The sequence below is a fragment of the Oryzias latipes genome, chromosome 12 (genome assembly GCF_002234675.1).
Source record: "Oryzias latipes chromosome 12, ASM223467v1".
NCBI lineage: Eukaryota > Metazoa > Chordata > Actinopteri > Beloniformes > Adrianichthyidae > Oryzias > Oryzias latipes.
The window spans coordinates 26,963,779-26,980,621 of record NC_019870.2 but is presented as its reverse complement, the minus strand read 5'-3'; the positions used below and the strand labels follow the sequence as shown (position 1 = coordinate 26,980,621).

General features: G+C 41.3%; 1 protein-coding gene across 4 annotated transcripts; it reads left to right on the top strand.

Annotated features, from left to right (window-relative positions):
• Positions 1 to 361: 361 nt before the first annotated feature.
• pomk (protein-O-mannose kinase) lies at positions 362 to 8,536 on the top strand. 4 transcript variants are annotated; one of them, XM_004085070.4, is made up of 4 exons: positions 378 to 2,214; positions 2,618 to 2,721; positions 2,852 to 3,133; positions 4,227 to 8,536. In XM_004085070.4, the coding sequence occupies exons 3-4, from the start codon at positions 2,855 to 2,857 to the stop codon at positions 4,995 to 4,997; spliced, it is 1,050 nt and encodes a 349-aa protein (XP_004085118.1). In that variant the 5' UTR covers positions 378 to 2,214; positions 2,618 to 2,721; positions 2,852 to 2,854; the 3' UTR covers positions 4,998 to 8,536. The 4 variants fall into 4 exon arrangements, with proteins under 4 accessions (XP_020556123.1, XP_023816656.1, XP_011491759.1 ...); XM_020700464.2 differs by having other exon boundaries at positions 362 to 2,721; XM_023960888.1 differs by having other exon boundaries at positions 373 to 2,214; positions 2,615 to 3,133.
• The last annotated feature ends 8,307 nt before the right edge of the window (positions 8,537 to 16,843 follow it).

Genomic DNA, 16,843 nt, shown 5'->3' with positions numbered 1-16,843 from the left:
ACAATACACTCAGTCGGATCGGAACCCACTCACATGCAAAACGTCTGAAACTTTCTGTGGAAATTTAGTTAACTGACAGTTTTCATCTTATTTGCTGTTTGTTGACAGTTTTCCTCTTATTTTCTGCTTTTTTTTGTAACCAGAAAAACAACCTAAAAATGTAGTCTTTAGTAAGCATGACCGATTTCAATGTTTAAATCCAAATTTAATTTAAAGCACGAGTTCTGAATAATTGGATTGGATAAAGGACTCTAATCTGGAATGATTCATGACAACTGTTTTGAAAATGTATATGATCCAGGAAAATGTTAAAATTTTGTATTTTCATATATCTTTGTTTCATTGTAGACCATGACATTTTCAGACATTTTAAATGAGTAAAGTAAATAAATAAATCAGCCTATGTCCACAATGCACCTCTTTATCTATAAATTGGGAATGTGAAGTTTAATTCTCATAAATGTTACAGTGTGATTTGTCAAAAATCAAAATTCACACTGAAATGAACTGTTACTATGTTTTGGGGAATGTTTCGTTACTCGTTTCTTTCACCGAAAAACAAAAAAAAAGTAGCAATAGTGTTAAAATAAAGAATAGATGGATTTGAAAACTGACTTCAAAGAGGTCCCAGTTCTGCAAGAGAAATGTCCTCTTCGCTTAAGCCCCTAACCCTGAATTTTTTTCCAGATGTTTTACCACATGTTTATGCTTTCAAGTAGATGCTAAACTAAGGTAATTTTGGAGCAGAAATATGCATCAATAGGTGTCAAGGGGGTTAAGAACATAGCGACTCAAAAGGGAAAAAACAATAAAGAGACTTGTGTTTATTTGGCAGCAACACAGAAAATCAAATCTACAGGCAAAAGAGAAGGTTTTGTAAAATATCTACACATGTGAAAGGGATATAAAAATGTATACTTTTTTCACATTGTCATCTGGGTTTTTCTGGTTGAGTCATTGCTTCATCACCAAAGGTTCCCTCTAAACCAATCAGCTCACAGCAGCGTAAGTCACCTGCTTCCTCTTTATCTAGCAATGTTGGTGTGCGAGGAAGCTGATAACCAAATCGCTGACCTCGCATGACCATTTTAACTCTCCCAACTCCTCTGAGATGAGAAGTCAGAAATGTGGTTGAGAAACCTCACATGACATGCAGTCTTTACACAACAGCTGAATAAACCACATCTGCTCTGGAGGTGAAACGTGTTTTATAGAGGAGACGTCCTCACAACTGCAGCCGTTGTCCAGGAAACGCAGAGATGAACTGAAGGATCGCAGCTTCATCACAATGTTTCAGCAAAGAGCAGGAAAAAACAAATTCTTCATGTTCTTAGTCAAATCAAACCGTCTCTGTATCACAAGAGAGCAAACGAGGAGAACACCATCTGTGGAGCTTTTTGAGCTCCTGCATGAACAACAGTCACAGTCCATCTGAGGAAACGCCGAAGCTCTTCATCATATTTGATGGTTTCTCCACTCGTGTTTTATGTTGTTTCTACCGGAACAAACCGTGGAGTGGCCGTTTTTGTGGACATACACAAATGTTTCCTTAATACCAAACCATCTTTTTTCATTTGTTACCATCATGGAAAAGAAAACTGCTATAAATTTCATGTGTCATTTACAGTTTATGGATAATCCCTAATTTGTAACTGCTTCTTGTCATGTCTATAGGTTATATCCCCTTTTTATCTTATATTATGCATTTACTTGGCCTACTGTGAATTCTCTTATTGACCCTTTAGCATTGCTATGTTTTCTGTTCCGTCTGTTCCGACTCTCATTTGTTGATTTTACACCTTTGCCACAACTGTTGTAAACGTTATCATTTCTCGTGGACACTGAGGTTCTTTGATGTCCCAGAGGTTCCTGATGTTCTGCCTTCAGACTAAAAGCAGGGCACAGGCTGCCCCTGGTCCGGGTGGTGCAGGTGGATGAAGCCAATGAGTTATATCGCTCATTGGATGAAGCCTTTCTTCTACCACCAGCCCAGCAGGGGGCGCTGCAGCCTCGAAGAAACCCGCGCGCGTCCAGCGCCATAGCAGAAAAGAAGCTGCTCGTGAGCGCGCGCGCCGAGGGGGGCAGATATGCCAGAAACACGCGCGTACGTGGAGCTTTCCGGATCATGAGAGACCCAGGAGAAAAACTCACGTTGGATCGGGAGTGCGAGCACACTGAAGAGGAGAAGAGCGGGAGGAGACTGTTGACATGGCGGTGAGTGACGTCACTGCGTTACCTGGCGACGGCGTATTTATGTCCGTCGATGTTGTGCGGTGAAAGCGCGTGTCGTTCCGCGGAGCCGCAGGGAGCCATCCATCCATCCATCCATCCACCCCTCTGTCATCTGCGCAGACGCAGACTCGCTGCCGACCGCCACTGCGGTAGAATGATGCAGTCTGCTTCTGCAGGTCACATCTGGTCCTGGATCAGCTGCACGGTCCGCTTCACCCGCAGAACAGCTCTCAATGGTTCTGATAGAAACCCTCAGCATTCTTGTGGGTGTTTGAGTCAGCAGGTTGAGGCTGGTTCTGGTGGTTCTGATGTGTTCGTGTTGGACCACTACGAATGCCGGACCTAATCTTTCTGTCTGCTGACTGCTGTTGTTCCTCTAAAGCAGTGACCTCTTCTGCTGGGAGCTGCAGCCCCGAGGGGGCGGAGCTTCCACGTGTTGCCATCACATCTGCAGAGAGACATCACGTGCACGTGTTCACAAGAACCTCAGTAAGAGAGCAGAGTCTGCTGAGCAGTAATCCCTTCCAAGAGTAGAGTAATAGATGACAGCAGCCAATCATTGGTCAGAATTAAGCCTCCGTTCTCTGGTTTCCACTTACTTTTGTTTTTGTGTCTGCAGAGGATGCCGGGCCGTCTGTCGGGCCAGCGCAGCAGAACCTCCCTTAGTCTGGCTGGACTCATGACCTGCCTTGCTGCCTTGCTCGTCAGCACTGGGGTGATTTACCTGTATGTGGACTCCCTGCAGGGCGCGGCCGAGCAGGCCGGTTACCCTCAGACCGCCTGCAGACCAGGACACTTTAAAATCTCCAGCATGAAGAGCTGCGCAGCCTGGCTGCAGTGTGCCCAGGTGCGTGCAGACGTCCGGCAGCTGAAGCTGATCGGCCAAGGAGCCGTGAAGAAGGTGAGATCACAGGTGAAACATCTGTAACGACTCAGAAACATCAGGTTTTTTTGTCCTTTCTGCAAAACAAAAGGAAATAAACATTTTTACAGATGACCCCTGACTGTATGTGAGATCTGGACTGAGTGGCCCTTCCTCCTGGCATTCCAAACAGGAAGTACCTGCGGGTTCCAAGAAGCCAAAATCCCACAGACTTCTATAGAGGAGTAAACATCTGTTAATCTGTCATTCTATTGGTCAGAAGAACCGTCCTGGATCTGATAAACTGACCAGCTAAATAATACATTGACCAATCAGATCACTCACTAAAAGTAGGCCGTCTCATCTTCATTATTCGAAACGTTTGATTGACCGATTTCATTTAGGCTACTTTCAATTGGTAGGGGTGTGGCCTTCCGACAAACTCACTCCTGATTGGATGGAGTGGTTGCCATAGAAATGTTGACTCAGACTAGACTGCTTACCGACATCGTCCGGCTCCAACGTGGCGGCGTCCGTATCGTTAAACAATGTGGTCTGAATTGACCTCTTCTGGTTGGAACCAGAAGGAAACCATTTTCCACTCACTCATTCCAGTTCTCATATACAGTCAATGCTAATGTCACAATCAGTCTTTTCCATATAAATCTCTTTTTTGTTTCAGTTTAAAAAATTCTTAGTTTGAACGTTTCTTTGATGTTTCCTTTTCTGACCAGCTTTCGTGCATCACGAAAAAACGTTCACTTTATATTTAAGAGGCAAAGTCTGTCTCAGATTTCCTACTTGGTGCACTATATACCTAGAAATTTCCCAGAAGTCTCTGCGAAACACCAGTGTGCCTCAGTCCGAACTAAATTGGCAAATATAGCCCACAATGCATTGCGTTTGAACGATTTTTCATACGAAGAAAAATATTTTTAGTAAACCATCAGTACTGGATTTATAAATAGTCTTTATAAACTGCATATATTGGTTAGGTTTTAATTCAGGAAGTAAATTACGTCATATTTAACGTTAAAAAACAATAGTGTCAGATTTGCAGCAGGATCTTTCCCTTTTTCCTGGAAGTTGGTTTCCGAATCGTTCTCCCCTGAATGTGCTCGTCTCTCCTCAGGTGTATCTAGCAGAGTGGAGTGGCCACAAGGTGGCGCTGTGCAGACTGGCCTCTCAGGATTACCTGGAAGACTTCCTGCATGGACTGAGCATGCTCCAGGCCCTGCAGGACACAGCAGTGGTGCAGCTGGTGGGCTTTTGTGCGGAGGACCACACCTTCGTGACGGAGTACCACCCTCACGGCTCCCTGCTGAACCTGGAGGGGGTTTTTGCTCAGGAGCAGTTCCGGTTCCACGACACGTGGCAGATCCGTCTGAGGCTGGCGCTGGACTACGTGTCCATCCTGCACTTCCTCCATAACAGCCCCGCGGGCCGGCGAGTCATGTGCGACTCCAACAGCCTGGAGAAGACTCTCTCTCAGTTTCTGCTGACCAGCGACTTCCGGCTGGTGGTCAACGACCTGGACGCGCTGCCCAGGGTGGAGGTGGGCGGAGGCCTGCTGGTGAAGTGCGGACACCACGAGCTCACTGGAGACTTTGTGGCTCCAGAGCAGCTGTGGCCCTTCAGGAACACCGGGAAAACGTTTTCCGATGAGCTCATGCCCGGGTATGACGAGAAGACCGACATCTGGAAGGTTCCGGACGTGACCCGCTTCATCATGGGGGCGGTACGAGGAGGAGACCTGGTCCACTTCCACCTCTTTCAGGTCCACGATGAGTGCAAGAGAGAGGACCCCAAGCTTCGGCCTTCGGCTCTCGACGTGTTAAGGGTGTACAGGTCTGTGTACAGCACCATGGTGCGAGACGCTCTGAAGTCCAGAGACGCGCTCTGAGGCGGCGCCGCTCCACACAGACTCAGACCAGGAACATGAGGAGCAACAAGAACCCGGTTTGAGCTCCTCCTATTAAAAACGTACCTCTTGTGTGACGCAGACTTCTCCGGACTCTGAAGTTGGAAAGTTTTATTTCTAAACTGCATTCCTGGATCCATCTACTACCCGAAGAAGTTCTCGATCCTGTTTGTACCAACAGCAAATGTCTGATCCTCATTGGATTTCTACAGTCGTCAGATAATCCGGTGTCTTTTTTTTTTTTCCAGAGTAACACGTTGAGTTCTCGTGTCCGGCGCGCGTCCACGAGTCTTCGATTCTATCGGTTTCACATCGGCCCATGTGTAAACCGAACGCAGGGAACTGGCGATGTGGCGTATCCATGGCAACCGCTGTAAGGTCTTGGCGGAGCAGCGATGCGTTGACACGCTGCTGCAGATCATTTAGATTGTTCAGTTCATTGAGCTCAGAAACGGTTTGAAACTCGCGACTTTTACAGTGATCTGCCAAACAAACATTAAAACAAACAGACTGGAACTTTCCAACGAAGTCATTTCTGATTTTCAGCTGATTATTGTTCGTCGACTCCCAGTTATCTGACTTTAGCGGGCATGTAAACAGGCTCAATGGAAGAACCCTAAATGGTCTCTAAAGTTTTAAACTGATGAATGTAATAAATAAAATCTGTGGGGAAAAAAGCCAGAGGAAGTCAGTCATTGCTTTGGAGTTGTTTAACAGAATTACTAGTCATTCTAAAGCGGATGGTGCTCCCGCTGGATGTTTGTTCAGAGCGTCTGTCTCCGTCGTGGAGGCCTGTGCTCGACATGGATCAAATCATAGACGTTTCAGCTCCGTCCACACAGCTTCTACAGGGTTGAGGACCGGTCTATTTTGTTCTTTTCAGTGTTTTCAGCTGCCTCTGTTTTGGGTCGTTATCCAGCAAGAAGACCCGTGCCGTAAGACGGAAACCAGGATTTCTTCCTTTTGTACCAGAACACGCAGACCGACAGACCTGTGAAGCATCAGAGTCTGAAATGCTGGAGTCCAGGAGACAATTGTCCACGTTTGGAGCTCTCGGAGGATGTTTCCGGACACACCCCATCGTTCCGTTGGTACCATCAACACTGTTGACTGTATAGGAGAACTGGACTGAGTGACCCCCTCCTCCTTTGAGTTCCAAAAGGGGAGTAACCTCTGGCTACAAAAAGCTCAAATCCCATAGACGTCTATTGAGAAATAAACAGCTCATACTCCGTTATTCTATTGGTCAGAAGAACCATTGTGGCTCTGATACATTTTTTAATAATAATCCTCATTTGTTCATATTTTTTCTGTAGTGCAAGCTATGAACTGACCATTAACAGAATGTGTTCTCACTTAGAACATTCAAAAGGTGTGACAGATTTTGTCTAGCCTGCTTTCAAGTAGTAGGGGTGTGGACTTCCAACAAGCCCACTCCTGATTGGCGAGAGTGGTTATCAGAGAAGCGATGACCCGGACCAACTCGGACCAATCACTGCTTACTGAGGATTTCCGGTTCCAACACGGCAATGTCCGTATTATGAGACGTCCGCTGAATTCGTTTGGTTGGAGCCTGTCATTTTCTATGGGTGACGTCACACTCACTCGGTCCAGTTCTCATTTACAGTCTATGATCGACACACTCACACAAACACTGTACAGGCAATCTCTGATGTTAGCCAGAAGACTCCACAAACACAAAGCCTGACATGAGACAGGCATGATGATCAGAGCTTGTTCTGCTAAATATGTCAGATTCGTCATCCTTCTGTTTCTGAACTTCACCCAAAACTAAGAGGCTTCAGATGCTGCAGTTCCTCAAATGACCACAAGATGGCAGATATTGTTTCGTTCTCACTGCCAGCCAGACTGTAACCAGCAGCACCTTAGCTGATCTGAAGACCAACGAGAAGCGATCACAGCACTGTGCTCTCCATGCAAACCAAATGACAAAGTAACAGAGAGCAGACGGCCAGAGGATTTGGTGAAGGCTGCAGAGAAGATCAACCAGGATGAAGATAGAGGAACCAGTGTCTGTCTTTGCAGCCAGCGGGTCGTTTAGCTATGGTTCAGAGGACAACACCTGATGAGGGTCCAAGGTCAAAAACCCACAGAACCATAACTCTTCTGACCCGCTGATGAGGATCACGAGGCTTTTCTTCTGCATGTGGATCACACCTGAGCTGGAGGACTCAGTTCTGCTGAATTAACATAATCAATCCTTCATTTGACCAAAGCCTGAGTTCCCAAAAGGAAAGGCGGAATCACACAACGCAACGCAACACAAACACACACACACGTGTGTTAACCCTAACCCTCCACATTAACAATTTAAAATGATGAGGATAATCTGCTCTAGTCCCGTTTCCTGTTTGATCTAATGAAAATATTTCTACACAAACCTGGACTTCTGTGAAACATCAGAAAATTGGGAACTACTCTTTCTTTTACAGTCTGTTCAGAGGGAAAAGTGGGCAAAGCTCTGGAAATGACAAAAGACGTTCAAGAGGGTGAAGAGGCCCCCACATCCTCCTTCTTATTTGTGTTCTTTGAGTGTTTTCCTTTTAATGACGACCCAAGTGTTCACGTGACCCACTCATGCTAATTGGGTCAGGCTGCTCAACAAATCCCTCAAAGGTGTTTAAAATGCTGCCGTCTCACTGCTTTCCTTGTGTTTTGATTGAACCTGGTGTTGGCCTCCATGCAGCCCAAACCCTTGGTCTCCCTGAGCATCTGCCTCTGCGACTGAGGAGGTGAAAAGGCTGCCTGGTTTTCTCTGCACCTGCTCTGGACTCCACAAACATCAGTCTAATGAAAACTTTGGACCTCTGGCTGAAGCAGAATTTCCCATTTTTAATCTGACCTTGGCTGCTTTCGTTGTGCTAAAGCTTTTGCATTTTGCTTAAAACTTGCTGTGTGAACTTGAGGTGTTGCCTCATAAATGTGCAGAAATGCGTTCTGCTGTTCTCCATGAGAACACTTTGCCGCAAACATTCATCAAAGCGTTCCCTTTATTAATGCTGACTGGGGTGACATGTGGGGTCAGAGTTTGTGAGGATATTTCTTTTAGTGATTGATTGGTGGGCTGCATGGTGGTGCAGTGGTTGGCACTCGTGACTCTCAGACAGAAGGCCCTGGGTGGAATCCTGGCCAGGTCCCTGCTGTGTGGAGTTTGCATTTTCTCCCTGTGCATGTGTGGGTTTTCTCCAGGAACTCTGGTTTCCTCCCAGACCAGGAAGTTCCAGGCCACACACACACCTAAAGACAGTTTAGAGTAATAAATGAAGCATGCTCCTGGACTGTGGGAGTGTCAGGATTAGTTTTTTTTTATTGCATTAGTTCTGCTTCCTGTTTTAATTTAAAGGTTTCCTGCATGTCGTAGTGTTGACTTTTACTTCCCTAGTCCCAATCTCCTCTTATGGTTTTCGCCGTTGTCTCGTCAGTCCAGTTTGTATACATGTCTCTGCCTTCCTCTGTGCTGGTCCGCTTTTGTTTGAGTATTAAACCCTTTGTACTTGGAACTAGAGGGCTGCATTGGGATTGGGTCCCGCCGGGTCCCGCGGGACCCAACGCAAATCTCGCGGGATTGGGCGGTTTGAATTGTACTGCGGGCGGGAGCGGGCAGCAAAAAAAAAAAACTCTGCGGGATCAGTTTTGCCATGAATATCTCATGAATATATAATAGTGGACTACGTTAGGCTGTGCGGCTGTTGGAGTCTTATGTACTGAAGCTCCGTGAAGGCACCAGGTAGAGACGCCCAATGGCCACTGTCACCTATTGTTGGGGGTGTGCAGCGCCCCGCCCCGCCTCTTAGAAATTGTGTTCTTTAAAGCCTGATACCGCGGTCGCGTATGGGCGGAGCTATCAGCTAAAGTTCTGGTCTGATCGCTGCATGGAGCGATGTGTGCATCAATGATGGTAGACACGAAGAATGTGGAGAGATCAGGTTTATTATTTTAAAGAGTTCTGCTTGATAATCATGTTTCCATGTACTGGTGTCAAGCCAGCCCTCTCTCGTCGAACGGCTGTCAAGTGAGCCCTCTCTCGAAAACGGTGTGCCGCTTTTTTACATACATTGCGGTAACTGCAAGAAAGCCTTCATTCGATTAAATGCAAAAAGTAAAAACTGTCATTATACTCATATGTATATATTTACACATAAGCCCCCCTCCCTGTATGTAACTATATATTTATATGTGTATATTTTAGTATATGTTTCAGGTGAATTATCAATTAGAGACGAAATTAAAACCATATGTTGAAGAGGATTTACTGTAATGTTGACTTATGTTTAGGAAAAAAACTCCTAGTTTCCACAGACTCATTTTACTTCTCACTTATAGTATCCCACCTGGTGAGGTCACAAAATAAGTTTCAGCAGGATCTGATGTGGAATTTCAAAATAAAACCCAATTGAAATCTGTTATTACAGCATTATCGCCAACTAATGACAATGGTGTAAATTGAAAACTCCTAGTTTCCACAGATCCATTTCACTTCTCACTCATAGTATCCCACCTGGTGAGGTCACAAAATAAGTTTCAGCAGGATCTGATGTGGAATTTCAAAATAAAACCCAATTGAAATCTGTTATTACAGCATTATCGCCAACTAATGACAATAGTGTAAATTGAAAACTCCTAGTTTCCACAGACTCATTTCACTTCTAACTTATAGAAACCCACCTGGAGATGCCATAAAAAAAGTTTCATAGGGATCTGATGTGGAATTTCAAAGTAAAACCCATTAGAAGTCTGGTATAAATGCGTTATCGCCATATGTGGACAGAGCTGTAAATTGAAAACTTCTAGTTTCCACAGACTCATTTCACTTCTCACTTATAGTATCCCACCTGGTGAGGTCACAAAATAAGTTTCAGCAGGATCTGATGTGGAATTTCAAAATAAAACCCAATTGAAATCTGTTATTACAGCATTATCGCCAACTAATGACAATGGTGTAAATTGAAAACTCCTAGTTTCCACAGATCTATTTCACTTCTCACTCATAGTATCCCACCTAGTGAGGCCACAAAATAAGTTTCAGAGGGATCTGATGTGGAAATTCAAAATAAAACCCATTAGAAGTCTGGTATAAATGCGTTATCGCCATATGTTGACAGAGCTGTAAAATGAAAACTCCTATTTTCCACAGACTCATTTCACTTCTCACTTATAGTATCCCACCTGGTGAGTTTCCCAAAAAAGTTTCAAATAATTCTGATGTGTAATTTCAAAATAAAACCCATCTGAAATCTGTTATTACAGCATTATCGGCACATGTTGACAAAGCTGTAAATTGAAAACTCCTAGTTTCCACAGACTCATTTCACTTCTCACTTATAGTATCCCACCTGGTGAGGCCACAAAAAAAGTTTCAGCACGATCTGATGTGGAATTTTAAAATAAAACCCAATTGAAATCTGTTATAACAGCATTATCGGCACATGTTGACAGAGCTGTAAAATAAAAACTCCTAGTTTCCACAGACTCATTTTACTTCTCAATGATAGATATCCACCTGGTGATGTCACAAAAAAAGTTTCAGCAGGATCTGATGTGGAATTTCAAAATAAAACCCAATTGAAATCTGTTATTACAGCATTATCACCACATGTTGACAAAGCTGTAAAATAAAAACTCCTAGTTTCCACAGACTCATTTCACTTCTCACTTATAGTATCCCACCTGGTGAGTTCACAAAGAAAGTTTCAGATAATTCTGATGTGTAATTTATAAATTAAACCCAATTGAAATCTGTTATGACCGCATTATCGGCACATGTTGAGAGAGCTGTAAATTGAAAACTCCTAGTTTCCACAGACTCATTTCACTTCTCACTTATAGTATCCCACCTGGTGAGGTCACAAAAGAAGTTTCAGATGGATCTGATGTGGAATTTTAAAATAAAACCCAATTGAAATCTGTTATAACCGCATTATCGGCACATGTTGAGAGAGCTGTAAATTGAAAATTCCTAGTTTCCACAGACTCATTTCACTTCTAACTTATGGAGACCCACCTGGAGATGCCATAAAAAACGTTTCATAGGGATCTGATGTGGAATTTTAAAATAAAACCCATTAGAAGTCTGGTATAAATGCGTTATCGCCATATGTTGACAGAGCTGTAAAATAAAAACTCCCAGTTTCCACAGACTCATTTCACTTCTCACTTATAGTATCCCACCTGGTGAGTTTCCCAAAAAAGTTTCAGATAATTCTGATGTGTAATTTCAAAATAAAACCCATCTGAAATCTGTTATTACAGCATTATGGCCACATGTTGAAAGAGCTGTAAATTGAAAACTCCTAGTTTCCACAGACTCATTTCACTTCTCACTTATAGTATCCCACCTGGTGAGGCCACAAAAAAAGTTTCAGCACGATCTGATGTGGAATTTCAAAATAAAACCCAATTGAAATCTGTTATTACAGCATTATCGGCACATGTTGACAGAGCTGTAAAATGAAAACTCCTAGTTTCCACAGACTCATTTCACTTCTCACTTATAGTATCCCACCTGGTGATGTCACAAAAAAAGTTTCAGCAGGATCTGATGTGGAATTTCAAAATAAAACCCAATTGAAATCTGTTATTACAGCATTATCACCACATGTTGAGAGAGCTGTAAATTGAAAACTCCTAGTTTCCACAGACTCATTTCACTTCTCACTTATAGTATCCCACCTGGTGAGTTCACAAAAAAAGTTTCAGATAATTCTGATGTGTAATTTCAAAATAAAACCCAATTGAAATCTGTTATGACCGCATTATCGGCACATGTTGAGAGAGCTGTAAATTGAAAACTCCTAGTTTCCACAGAGTCATTTCACTTCTCACTTATAGAATCCCACCTGGTGAGGTCACAAAAAAAGTTTCAGAGGGATCTGATGTGGAATTTTAAAATAAAACCCAATTGAAATCTGTTATAACCGCATTATCGGCACATGTTGAGAGAGCTGTAAATTGAAAATTCCTAGTTTCCACAGACTCATTTCACTTCTAACTTATGGAGACCCACCTGGAGATTACATAAAAAACGTTTCATAGGGATCTGATGTGGAATTTTAAAATAAAACCCATTAGAAGTCTGGTATAAATGCGTTATCGCCATATGTTGACAGAGCTGTAAAATAAAAACTCCCAGTTTCCACAGACTCATTTCACTTCTCACTTATAGGATCCAACCTGGTGATGTCACAAAATAAGTTTCAGAGGGATCTGATGTGGAATTTCAAAATAAAACCCATTAGAAGTCTGGTATAAATGCGTTATCGCCATATGTGGACAGAGATGTAAAATAAAAACTCCTAGTTTCCACAGACTCATTTCACTTCTCACTGACAGTATTCTACCTGGCGAGGTCACAAAATAAGTTTCAGAGGGATCTGATTTGGAATTTCAAAATAAAACCTAATCGAAATCTGTTATTACAGCATTATCGCCAACTAATGACAATGGTGTAAATTGAAAACTCCTAGTTTCCACAGACTCATTTCACTTCTCACTTATAGTATCCCACCTGGTGAGACCACAAAAAAAGTTTTAGATAAATCTGATGTGTAATTTCAAAATAAAACCCAATTGAAATCTGTTATGACCGCATTATTTCCACAAGTTGACAATGGTGTAAATTGAAAACTCCTAGTTTCCACAGACTCATTTCACTTCTCACTTATAGTATCCCACCTGGTGAGTTTCCCAAAAAAGTTTCAGATAATTCTGATGTGTAATTTAAAAATAAAACCCATCTGAAATCTGTTATTACAGCATTATCGCTACATGTTGACAAAGCTGTAAATTGAAAACTCCTAGTTTCCACAGACTCATTTCACTTCTCACTTATAGTATCCCACCTGGTGAGGCCACAAAAAAAGTTTCAGCAGGATCTGATGTGGAATTTCAAAATAAAACCCAATTGAAATCTGTTATTACAGCATTATCACCACATGTTGACAAAGCTGTAAAATAAAAACTCCTAGTTTCCACAGACTCATTTCACTTCTCACTTATAGTATCCCACCTGGTGAGTTCACAAAGAAAGTTTCAGATAATTCTGATGTGTAATTTATAAATTAAACCCAATTGAAATCTGTTATGACCGCATTATCGGCACATGTTGAGAGAGCTGTAAATTGAAAACTCCTAGTTTCCACAGAGTCATTTCACTTCTCACTTATAGTATCCCACCTGGTGAGGTCACAAAAGAAGTTTCAGAGGGATCTGATGTGGAATTTTAAAATAAAACCCAATTGAAATCTGTTATAACCGCATTATCGGCACATGTTGAGAGAGCTGTAAATTGAAAATTCCTAGTTTCCACAGACTCATTTCACTTCTAACTTATGGAGACCCACCTGGAGATGCCATAAAAAACGTTTCATAGGGATCTGATGTGGAATTTTAAAATAAAACCCATTAGAAGTCTGTTATAAATGCGTTATCGCCATATGTTGACAGAGCTGTAAAATAAAAACTCCCAGTTTCCACAGACTCATTTCACTTCTCACTTATAGTATCCCACCTGGTGAGTTTCCCAAAAAAGTTTCAGATAATTCTGATGTGTAATTTCAAAATAAAACCCATCTGAAATCTGTTATTACAGCATTATGGCCACATGTTGAAAGAGCTGTAAATTGAAAACTCCTAGTTTCCACAGACTCATTTCACTTCTCACTTATAGTATCCCACCTGGTGAGGCCACAAAAAAAGTTTCAGCACGATCTGATGTGGAATTTCAAAATAAAACCCAATTGAAATCTGTTATTACAGCATTATCGGCACATGTTGACAGAGCTGTAAAATGAAAACTCCTAGTTTCCACAGACTCATTTTACTTCTCAATGAAAGATATCCACCTGGTGATGTCACAAAAAAAGTTTCAGCAGGATCTGATGTGGAATTTCAAAATAAAACCCAATTGAAATCTGTTATTACAGCATTATCACCACATGTTGAGAGAGCTGTAAATTGAAAACTCCTAGTTTCCACAGACTCATTTCACTTCTCACTTATAGTATCCCACCTGGTGAGTTCACAAAAAAAGTTTCAGATAATTCTGATGTGTAATTTCAAAATAAAACCCAATTGAAATCTGTTATGACCGCATTATCGGCACATGTTGAGAGAGCTGTAAATTGAAAACTCTTAGTTTCCACAGAGTCATTTCACTTCTCACTTATAGTATCCCACCTGGTGAGGTCACAAAATAAGTTTCAGCAGGATCTGATGTGGAATTTCAAAATAAAACCCAATTGAAATCTGTTATAACCGCATTATCGGCACATGTTGAGAGAGCTGTAAATTGAAAATTCCTAGTTTCCACAGACTCATTTCACTTCTAACTTATGGAGACCCACCTGGAGATTACATAAAAAACGTTTCATAGGGATCTGATGTGGAATTTTAAAATAAAACCCATTAGAAGTCTGGTATAAATGCGTTATCGCCATATGTTGACAGAGCTGTAAAATAAAAACTCCCAGTTTCCACAGACTCATTTCACTTCTCACTTATAGGATCCAACCTGGTGATGTCACAAAATAAGTTTCAGAGGGATCTGATGTGGAATTTCAAAATAAAACCCATTAGAAGTCTGGTATAAATGCGTTATCGCCAAATGTGGACAGAGATGTAAAATAAAAACTCCTAGTTTCCACAGACTCATTTCACTTCTCACTGACAGTATTCTACCTGGCGAGGTCACAAAATAAGTTTCAGAGGGATCTGATGTGGAATTTCAAAATAAAACCTAATCGAAATCTGTTATTACAGCATTATCGCCAACTAATGACAATGGTGTAAATTGAAAACTCCTAGTTTCCACAGACTCATTTCACTTCTCACTCATAGTATCCCACCTAGTGAGGCCACAAAATAAGTTTCAGCACGATCTGATGTGGAATTTAAAAATAAAACCCATTAGAAGTCTGGTATAAATGCGTTATCGCCATATGTTGACAGAGCTGTAAAATAAAAACTCCTAGTTTCCACAGACTCATTTCACTTCTCACTTATAGTATCCCACCTGGTGAGACCACAAAAAAAGTTTTAGATAAATCTGATGTGTAATTTCAAAATAAAACCCAATTGAAATCTGTTATGACCGCATTATTTCCACAAGTTGACAATGGTGTAAATTGAAAACTCCTAGTTTCCACAGACTCATTTCACTTCTCACTTATAGTATCCCACCTGGTGAGGCCACAAAAAAAGTTTCTGATAGATCTGATGTGGAATTTCAAAACAAAATCACAGTGAAATCTGTTATTACAGCATTATTGCCACATGTTGACAAAGCTGTAAATTGAAAACTCCTAGTTTCCACAGACTCATTTCACTTCTCACTTATAGTATCCCACCTTGTGAGGCCACAAAAAAAGTTTCAGCACGATCTGATGTGGAATTTCAAAATAAAACCCAATTGAAATCTGTTATTACAGCATTATTTCCACATGTTAACAAAGCTGTAAAATGAAAACTCCTAGTTTCCACAGACTCATTTCACTTCTCAATGATAGATATCCACCTGGTGATGTCACAAAAAAAGTTTCAGCAGGATATGATGTGGAATTTCAAAATAAAACCCAATTGAATTCAGGCATAAATACGTTATCGCAATATGTTGACAAAGCTGTAAAATGAAAACTGCTAGTTTCCACAGAGTTATTTCACTTCTCACTTATAGTATCCCACCTGGTGATATCACAAAATAAGTTTCACATAGATCTGATGTGGAATTACTAAAACCCAGCTTTTTACAACTTTGTCACCTTATGACAATGACACATGTATACCAGATTTTTAAGGGGTTTTATTTTGAAATTCCACATCAAATCCAATTAAAACTTATTTTGTGACCTCACCAGGTGGGATACTATAAGTGAGAAGTTAAATGACTCTGTGGAAACTAGCAGTTTTCATTTTACACCATTGTCAACATATGGCAATAACGCATTTATAACTGATTAGAATTGGATTGTATTTTGAAATTCCATATCAAATCGCTCTGAAACTTATTTTGTGACATCACCAGGTGGGATACTATCAGTGAAAAGTAAAATGACTCTGTGGAAACTAGTAGTTTTCCTTTTACAGCTTTGACAACATATGGCGATAACGCATTTATTATAGATTTCAATTGGGTTTTATTTTGAAATTCCACATCAGATCCCTCTGAAACCTATTTTGTGACATCACGAGGAGGGATACTATCAGTGTGAAGAGAAATGACTCTGTGGAAACTAGTAGTTTTCATTTCACAGCTCTGTCAACATATGGTGATAACACGTGCATACCAGACTTCAATTGGGTTTTATTTTGAAATTCCACATCAGATCCATCTAAAACTTATTTTGTGACATCACCAGGTGGGATACTATCAGTGAGAAGTGAAATGACTCTGTGGAAACTAGGAGTTTTCATTTCACAGCTCTGTCAACATATGGTGATAACGCGTGCATACCAGACTTCAATTGTGTTTTATTTTGAAATTCCACATCAGATCCATCTAAGCTTATTTTGTGACCTCACCAGGTGGGATACTATAAGTAAAAAGTGAAATGAGTCTGTGGAAACTAGGAGTTTTCATCTTACACCATTGTCAACATATGACAATAACGCTGTAATAACAGATTTCAATTGGGTTTTATTTTGAAATTCCACATCAGATCCATCTAAGCTTATTTTGTGACCTCACCAGGTGGGATACTATAAGTAAAAAGTGAAATGAGTCTGTGGAAACTAGGAGTTTTCATCTTACACCATTGTCAACATATGACAATAACGCTGTAATAACAGATTTCAATTGGGTTTTATTTTGAAAT